This window comes from Humulus lupulus, chromosome 2 (assembly GCF_963169125.1).
Source record: "Humulus lupulus chromosome 2, drHumLupu1.1, whole genome shotgun sequence".
NCBI lineage: Eukaryota > Viridiplantae > Streptophyta > Magnoliopsida > Rosales > Cannabaceae > Humulus > Humulus lupulus.
This window is the reverse complement of record NC_084794.1, coordinates 282,931,561-282,941,725: the sequence shown is the minus strand read 5'-3', so window position 1 is coordinate 282,941,725 and position 10,165 is coordinate 282,931,561. Positions and strand designations below refer to the sequence as shown.

General features: G+C 29.4%; 1 protein-coding gene across 1 annotated transcript; it reads right to left on the bottom strand.

Moving 5' to 3' along the window:
• Positions 1–654: 654 nt before the first annotated feature.
• Positions 655–3,527, bottom strand: LOC133819561 (WRKY transcription factor 23). Its single transcript, XM_062252839.1, has 3 exons — positions 2,506–3,527; positions 2,035–2,178; positions 655–1,765 (listed from the first exon to the last, which is right to left on the bottom strand). Exons 1-3 carry the CDS (start codon positions 3,165–3,167, stop codon positions 1,174–1,176), a joined length of 1,398 nt encoding a protein of 465 aa, XP_062108823.1. The 5' UTR covers positions 3,168–3,527; the 3' UTR covers positions 655–1,173.
• Positions 3,528–10,165: the final 6,638 nt, after the last annotated feature.

Sequence of the window (10,165 nt, the reverse complement as noted above, 5' to 3'; positions counted from 1 at the left end):
AGATCGATAATCTCATCTAGTTATCTCTATTATAATCTATTATAAATGTACACACTAAAAAAGAAAAGAAATTAAAAACATGAAAACCAATTCAAATTATAAATTTAAAAGTTATTTCGAGGGTGGAGGAATAATATATATATATATATTCCTGGATTTGCAAGTATATATTAATTACAATGACCTCTCCATGCACGTATATATAGATGTGTGTGTGTCATGTAGATTAACTGGATTTACAGAAACGAAACCAGCTCCATATATATCATATCATCCTGTACATGTAGTATATATATATATATACCATATCATTATTATTAGTGTAACCCTACTCATAATAAAGTAGGATATTAATTAATAATCAGGGCCAGGAACCCTCCCCTTTCCGTATAAATAGTACGTGCTAGTAGTACTACTCAATTGTGTTTAGACTTAGAAGAGCTGTAAATAATTAATGCCTCATAATCAGAACTTTTAAAACTGACTTTGACTAGTGGAGAAACCCTAACAAGTCCTATGTACTCACTAAAAATACCATTCAATGTATGTAACATCATTTGATATGATCGATCAACTTCCAGATCATCCGTCGGCAACGAAATTAAGAAAATGAGACGATAAGAAGATCAATTAATCATAATTGAAGAAAATAAATGTTCATAATGAAAAAAAATACATTCATAATTTATATAGTGGATATCATATACAAAACCCAATGTATAAATAATATTGGCCATGAATCCAAGTTAAATTACTCCTACATATATATAAGTGTACAAAGAATAAACATAAGAACAAAACCCCAATAATAATAAATACAAGGAAAAAGTACTAAGCAAAACCCCTCCAACAATATCAAAAGGCCAAAAAAGCCCACTACTACTCATTTTACATATATATATATATATATAGTACACTACAAATGAAATGGGTAATGATCGATCACCATGATTAAATGATAAAGTATCTAAAAAAACGTGGTGGGTTCTTTCTTATAATAACAAAGACCAAAAAACCCATAATGGATATCATATCATGGTGATGAGTAGTAGCAGTAGTGATCATGAGTTAGCGAAAGAAATGTATATATATCCGTACCAATTATGTGATGTGAAGATGATGATGATTGAGATGGATCCATCGATCATATGTATCAAAATAATCAAATGCTGATCATGATCTCTGATGATGATGATCTTCACTTCTCATCCGGGTTGGCACGATATCTTGAAGAAGTCCGCCATGGTTTCTCATGACCAAATTAGCAGTCGAAGGCGATGATGAAGATTTGGTAGTAGTAGTGACCCCCACGACTTCGTTGTTACTATTAATATAATCATTATTATTATTATTATTACTATTATTATGTTTCTCTTGATCAACAAAACTCGGAGTATTACTAATATGATTAGCAGTAGTAATAGTACTATTATTACTTCTACTAATCATATTTATACTCGAAGAATAAGGAGTTGATGACGAGCTATACAAGTAGGGATTACTACTCTGCCGGTACTGAAACTGGTGCTGATGACTCGGCAACATCGGCATTGCGGCAGCTCCGCCGTAGTGCGAACCGGCAGCGGAAAAGAAGGCACCGGAATCAGCCGACGCCGGCGAGATTCCAAGGCTGCCACGTGGCGTAACGGGACATGGGTGCGTGTGTTGACCTTCGTAAGTGGTGACAACTATTGTAGGGTTATCGGAGGAACGCTCCACTCGCTTTTTGACACCACACCCTGGAGTGGTGCAACGGTAGTAGCTCCTGTACGCATAAATGTATAATATTGCGTGAACCATAAGAAAGGGAAAGAATATTATTATTAATAATTTAGCCCAGAATTTCATCTTTTTTTTTCTAGCACAATTATAGCTTGATTATTAATGGAGTTATGGGCTAATATTAATTAAAATTTATGTGGATACATAACCAGCTACACTATCTAGCTAGGGGGACCATACCAAACAGAAAATAAATAAAGATTAACAAAAAGGAAGATTGGATTTTGATTATATGTATGTATGTATATATACCTTGGATAAGGGCTATTTTTCACAGCTTTTTGCCCGTATTTGCGCCATCTATAGCCATCATCTAAGTGATCCACCTCGCTCTTGGTCATGAACGCAAATCTCGGCTCTCTTTGCCTTTTTTGGTTCTTCTTTTTGGGTTTCAACCTACAAATATAATATATATCATCATCATCATCATCATCCAACCCCACATAATAATTAACAGAAAAAAGATGATCTTGATGGTTAAACCACAACACAGATATATACACACATAGCTCATTTTCATAATTTAATCAAATTTATAACACAAGTGGTACTACTGCCACTTACCCAATCCTAACCCTACTGTTTCAGACAGACGTGACTAAGAAATGGCACCTAAAGCCTAAATGTCATAAACCAATATAGTACAAAAACAAAAATAGAAAACAAAAGACCATAAATTTGTAAATAAAATCGAATTAATTAACTGCAAGAGCTAGCTCTTACTGCTTGTTATTCTGGGTTTTCTCAGGATCTTGCTCTGTCTCAGCCTCGGCCTCGGCCTCGGTCTCTTGGTCTGGAATGACCGGAACTTTTTGTTGTCGTTCTTCATTAGACGAGGAAGAGAGAGTAGAAGAGTTTGGCGTCGTCGGAGTCGTACTGTTGAGAACCTCAGAAGTCTCCGGCAGCACTGTGCTGGAAGCTGGAGAAGACGACGGAATAGGCGGAGGAGGAGGCGGCTGCGGCGGCGGCGAAGACAACCCCATATCGTTATCAATATTGTCCAATATCAACATATCATTATTGGAGTGATCTTCTGGTGGTGGAGGCAAATAGAATAAAGATGAGCCGAAATCTTGATTGATTCCCAATAAGTCCATGAAGCCCAAAGATGATGCTTGTTGTTGTTGATGCTGATGATGATCTTCAGTGATGCATGATGATGATACTGGTGGCATGATATTATTATTATTATTGAAATAATAATGGTAATTATTATCGAATATAGAAGAAATATTTGTGGAACCGAAGAATTGATATTCTTCTGATGAGAAAAAAGCATTATTATTATTATTAGTAAAAGGAGTAGGAGTAGGAGTAGTAGCCGAATTTGCCATAATAATCGAAGAATTCTCTTTTTTGATGAGCTCTTCTTCTTTCTTGTCCATGAGATAGATATATGAATAAGTATACAGATCAATAAAAACAGCACATATTCTCTTCTTCTGTTTCTTCCTCGATCTCACTCTCTCTTTAACTTTTTTTTTCAAAAAAAGAAAAAACTTGTTCTGCAAGTAGTTTTATTACAAAAGAAAGAAAGAAAGAGAAAGAGAGAGAAAGAGAAAAGAAAGAGAGTAGTGAGACTGTTTGGTGTTTATTATTTTAGAAACTTATTTTAATAATTTTGGAGGATAGAGTGTGAATATAGTTTTTTTTTTTTTTTTGGGGTTGGGATTTTGGAGAACAGGTTGGCTCGGGGAGGTATTCCATTGCACCACCACCTGGGATGATATGGGTTTGACCGGCACCTGCCGGTTAAACATGTGTACGGACTATGTGGATGGGCCGGTGGTGTGCATTAAATGCTCGACGACCGCCTCTTCGGGACCCACCTTCTCCAACGCGCCTTTTTCACTGGCCAAACCGGTTGTCTGTGTGGACTGGTTTTTTTCTTTTCTTTTTTGTTAATTTCTGCCACGTACACGTGGGCTGTGTGTGTGTAATTTTTTCTTCCTCTGTATTTGCATGTGATTTCTTATCACTTTTAAAAAATAAAATTTTAAATTATTATTATTATTATTAATTTATTTTTCTCCTTTCGCGTTTTCTTCTTTTAACTTTAATTTTAAACTATGCCTAAGCCAAGTATACCCACAATAATTTCCTTTTAGGAGTTTCCAAATCTTTCATTCCGTTTAAAATAGAGTTGATAATTGACTAAATCTAATAAAGCTAAACCATTTTTGTCTCCTCTTGATTTTAACCAAATCGAGCATTATTTTCTGAATGAGAGAAATCTCTACCCTTTGGGAATGCAATCTTGTTAAATTGAGAATTGCAAATCTTGTTAAATTGATCGAATAGTTGTTAATTATTTAAAATCTAAGATTATCCCTAACAAGAGATGTAAACATTGTGGTATATTTGACTCAAAAAATCAATATGATATATTTGGTATTATTTTTAACACTATGTTTCACAATTATAAAAGTTGATACAAAAATTAATTTTTTATTAATGCTCATTTGATATTTATTGAAAATATATAAAAAGTAATAATTTAATAGTGATTATTAAAAATAATTTAATAATGATGCAAAATATGCATTATGCTATATTGTGTGCTAAATTTGGCACAACTTTTAGCATGTGTCAAATTTTACACATATTTTGGCATACCATTAGAGTAACATTTTTGTAAAATAAGTTATATTTTAGCAATTAGAATACATCACCAATTTGACACTCCATTGAAGATGCTCTAAATACATTAAATCAAATTTAAAATATATTAAATTTTAATCTAATTACGTAAAATAAAATTTACAGTAGGTTTGTTTTAGAAAAAAAAATCCAACGCGTGTATATATCATCAAGAATAAATACAATAATTACAATGTCAAAAAATAATTACATGTGTAAATGTTTTGTTAGACATGAACTATTGATAAGGATCTTGCAAATTAAGTATATCCCTAGCTAGTAGTACTAATCACAAGAGTACAAATATCAAGTTTTTTTGTATGTACCATTTATTTATTTAATTACACATATATTCGACCATTTCAATATCTTTTCATATATAAAATAATTTTTTATTTTTATTTTTATAAAGATAATGTAGTACCTAAATAATAACTACATGTTTGATTTAATCAAAATTATCCGATCCACCTAACTCAAAGTAGATTATACTATATATTCAGATAAAAGGGGTGAGAAAAGAAAAACCTTCGAGAATAGTAGTCTTGCTTTTTGTATATTTATTGGGTCAATAACTTATAAGACTACCCATCAACCCTAAATTTCCAAGAAAAAACCTTAATTACATCATGATAAGGATGATTCATTCAAGGAGAATCACATATCATCATATCACAAAAATACATTATATTATTATTATACATAAATATAAAATAATTAAATAACATATCAAATTATGCAAACTTGGAAAGAAACATAATTTATTAATAAACTTAATAAGAAGAATTAATACAATCTTTGTAGCTATAATTCAAGACATTCTACACACATATATATATATATAATTACGTAGACAATAATTAATTTAACTTTATATGATCTACATGTAAAGGAATTCAATCGATATTTTAAAAAAAGTAGATAACCTTTGATCAACCTCCAAAAGTTTTTTTTTTCAAAAAAGAAAAAGAAAAGTATTGGATGAGACCAAAACAAAAATAAGAATTAAAAAAAATTACCATGTAATGAGTAATATATATGAAAAAGTAGTGAAATGATATTATTATTATTATTATTATAATATAAATAGATGGAAGGCTTCGGCACGTGTGGTCCTTGGTGACACATATCGAACGTCATGAAGTCGCCATCTTTGGCTTCTTTCTTCCCAGACAAAGCCAACACCCTTCATTCACGACCATCCCACCACGCTCCTTCCTACCTAATTAATTTTAATTCATTTTCACTATTTATAATTAATCACTTCTTTTTCTTTTTTTTTTGATTATATATTAATTTCTTTTTAAAAAAAATTAATTAATTTGTTTTCTCTTTTCATCACTAATAGACCATAGAGCTTATATATCTCATAGCTAGCCTTTTAAAAAAAAGTATATACTTTTAAAGGGTTATTTTCAACCCTTTAAACTACATTACATTTATCCAAACCAAAGGTGTAAAAACATGTCTCCATCGATAATCTTTTTCTTGTTTTTGTCCATATAATATAAAGTAAAATTTGTACCAATTTATTATAATGTTTTGTCACTTTATATATATATATAGGCCAGTTCATCATGATCACAGTTCATGGTTCACTTTCACACATATATATATATTATATATATACATAAATAATATGTACCAAATTAATAAAATCCAACTACGTTTTTAATTCTATTTATATATATATGTACATTCCTTACAAAAAAGAACGTTTTAATCCGTGATGTGTGTAGCTTTCAGATCTCATATATTTTTCTACACGTTATCATTACACACAAAACGCTATAATTGTTGTTTTGAAGTACAACTATCCTACTACGGAAATTTCAATTTCATTTTTTATTTAATATCGTAATTTAAATAAATAAATAAATATATGGATTGGATCTATATAAAAGATTTTCTGGGACGCAGTAGCAGCTATTTATTGTATGCTTTTAAGTTTATTTATAATTTCTTTTTTAAATTTTGTAATGTCTTTTTCTTGAAAAATACTTGGGAACGAACGATCGATCGATCGATCGATAAGGCGGGGCTGGTCCCCCATATATGCATATGGCATGGCATTGGCCAAGATTTCGATGTGGGACAATAAAAGCCAGTTCTTGGATTACACGTGTCAGCATCACGTTCACCCATCTCTTAATGCAACTTGATGGTTTTGGATCCACACGTTTTTGGATCCAACGGCTGGTGTTTCTTCTTGCCTTTCAAAGAAAGCACATGCACTTTACGCGGTTTTCGTATATTCTATTCTACTCCCTCTTGCTTCTATTACACGCTCTCTAGATCTTTGCCTTTTACATTATTATTATTATTATTATTAAAAATTTTAATTTTTTTTTTGTTTAAAAAATTAACTATTTATCCCCACTTATTTTCTTTTCCTTTCTTTTCTATCAAATATCAATCATGATTTTCTTTTTCTTTCAAAAATATTAAATTAGCTGGTTGACAATCTTGACATTTTGTTGAGAAAATTAAACTAAGCTTGTTTTGTTTTTTAATCTCTCCAAATGGACCATTAGGTTTAATCAAAAAGGCCCATTAAGATAAAAAGGTGGGAAAATATTTATATATTTAATTAATTAAATAAATCAATTTATGGTAGTCTTGTCTAGTAGTGGCTTGCTTAAAAAGCTTGATCTTGATCAAAGAAAGGGTTTGCAGTAATTAAAGTTAATGAATTATGGAAGAAGGACAATTAAGAAGATAATCAGCATTGAAGAGAGAGAGAGAGAGAGAGAGAGAGAGAGAGAGAATTGTACAAATCGATAAAGATAGGCTAAATATACTCTTCTTTTATTGGTCAAAATGCCATTAATTAATATTGACCAAGTAATAATAATATTAATTCATAATAAAAAAACCCTTTCGTCACTCCCAAAGAAGTACCACTCTCTCCACCATCAAAACTTGGGCTAAATTAATTTCTTCTAATTTGTTGATCTTTCTTTTCTGTTAAATCACTACACTTTTTGAAATTTTTTCAAACAAAGATGGAGGAGTTGGTAATGTCATGATAAATAGATAGATATATATATATATATATCTGTGTAGTACCACTTGTCAAAATATATTAACATTTTAACTATGTAAAGATGCATAGTTGAGTTGACTCATGCATTAGATCGATATATGAAATCTTGCTTAGTAACTACGTTTTCGATCGAGACAAAAAGTGGACAGTAAAATAAGGGTCTTGTAAATTTAGAGTAGTTTTTATATATTCTTTTCACATTATATATAATACACACACCATGCATATATATAAATTGTAAATAATTTAAATAAATTTCACAATGTTTATGTGAAAGGGTAATAATAAAGGGCATTTTCACACGTGCCAACATATGTATTATAATAATTGACAACTCAAAAGATGTTAATAATATTTTGTTATTCCAATTTAATTAAAGTCCAAAATAGTTACCAATATTATTATTATTATTAATGTGAAGAGTAATATATATATATATACGCGTGGTTACCGTATATATATATACGCGTGGTTCAAGATAAATATACTTGTCTTGGTCTCTATAGGAGACATCGAACTACACACCGACTCCACGTATTAAAATTTTTGATGTGTGTTGTGCATGTCATGTGTGGGGTTCTGAGAAAAATAACTGGAAAACGCAGAGGTCAAACGTCAAACCTTTGAATTCTATTTCATTTTATTTTTTAAAATTTATATTAATTGCATGTTATTTATAATAACAATAAATAAATAATAGGTTCGTTCAAAACAGGGGCGTAGAATGGAAGCAGTTTACATAAAAATTGAAGGGTCCTCATCATTCCTATGTGTACACATTGCTCACCTCATAAATTATTTATAATCATCTTATTTCTTCTATATAATAAGGATATAATAAGTGTCTAGACAACCAAAATTTGTAGTTCTAACGATTTTTTTATATTTTTAATATTAATTTTAATGAAATATTTTTATATTTAACCGAATATTCTTATATTTAACAATAGTTTGTAAATACTTAAGCTTAAATAAAATAAAATAAAAAATAATATTTTTGAGATATTTTATAATAATAATTATTTAAAAATAATGAATAATTAAACAAATTAAAATATGATATTTTTCAGATATTTTATAATGATAACTATTTTAAAATAATAAATAATTAAACAAATTAAAATATGATATTTTACAATGATAATTATTTAAAAATAATAAATCATACGTTTTATAATTTAAATAAAATTTAATTAAACTTAAACGCACATATTATAATAATATCATATTAAACATATAATATGATTTGCGGTGAATTAACAATAAATTACTTTTTTTTAAAAAACTTAAATTCTATACATTTAATAAAAATAATTAATAAATTATATCAATAAAACTAAGCAAATGTGCAATATGTACGTTACTTGTATCTAGTATATATATATACACACTAGATGTGTGATGCATAATTACTTTGTTTTATTTTATTTATATAATTTATTAAATTTGTATTATTATCATATATATATAAATAATATTATATATAAAAGAATGACATATTAAATGAAAAATTAAACAAAACATTATTTATAATTTTTTTTTAAATTTATGTATATATAATATGATAACATTTTTAAACATAAATGATATTTTTTAATAAAATTAAGATTATGTATTATATATTATTATAATGATATTTTATAATATTTAAATTTATATTAATATAATTATTAAATATCTAGTCTTGTATTAAATATCATTATAATAATAATATTTAAATTCATAATTAATATAACTAGTAAAAGGTTATGATATATTATTATCATAATAATATTTTATAACATTTAAATTTATATTAATATAATTATTAAATATCTAGTCTTGTATTATATATTATTATAATAAGGGAAAATATCATTTTTGCCCCTGTATTTTGCCCGAATACTCGATTGGCCCATATGTTTTGTTAAATGACAAAACAGACCATTTGTTTTGTAAAATTGAACAATATGATACCCTGAGCCTGATTTCGGTCAAAAAAAATTTCAAAATGACTAAAATGCTCTCATTTTTTATTTTAAAATAGAACAATTAGTTATAACATTTTTTTAAATTATAAATATTTTTTAAAGAAATATCATTAAAATTAAAGATTAAAAACTAAAACTACCAATCCCACCTGATATACTTCGTTAGTAACCCTTTCTTCTTCCCATCATTAATCCATAACCCTAATTAAATAAAAATTTATTAATATTATATTAAACCCTAACTATAATCTATCTCTCTTTTTCCCCTTTTCCTCTTCTTCTTCCAGCTATTTTTTTCACAGGTGAGTCAAGCCTTCTCGGTTTGGAATTAGGGAAGATTAGTCGAGGCTTTTGGATTGGGGGCAGACACGAACAATGAGATCGACGCCATAATTGGGATCAAAGTGTGTGAGAATGGAGCGAAGTGTGCCAGAGCTGGGATCGATGTGCGCCAAGCGGAAGCGGGGTTGGATCGACTTCGCTACATAATGGTGGTCGATGGTGTGGGCATGGTGCATGAAATTAGTGTTGGTGGCATCCAATTCCTTCTGCAAGAAAATGACTTGGCGTTGGAGGACGAAGATGGTACCCAGGTAGTTGTAGGCAAGGTCTTTCATCCTGGTCTCGGCTTCGTAGGCAGGGTGTTTGGTGTGGGAGAACTTCATTGTGGAGTTTGCTCATGTTGCTTGCCCCAAATATCGTGTGCACGTTTACGAATTTCTATGGC

What these genes read in the sequence shown, in the direction of transcription:
- LOC133819561 (XM_062252839.1), bottom strand. Translation starts at nt 3,167, where the DNA reads ATGGACAAGAAAGAAGAAGAGCTCATCAAAAAAGAGAATTCTTCGATT. An exon ending in AAAACCCAGAATAACAAGCA is followed by an intron (nt 2,179 to 2,505) that starts GTAAGAGCTAGC and finishes TTATATTTGTAG; the next exon opens with GTTGAAACCCAAAAAGAAGA. An exon ending in AAAAATAGCCCTTATCCAAG is followed by an intron (nt 1,766 to 2,034) that starts GTATATATACAT and finishes TTATGCGTACAG; the next exon opens with GAGCTACTACCGTTGCACCA.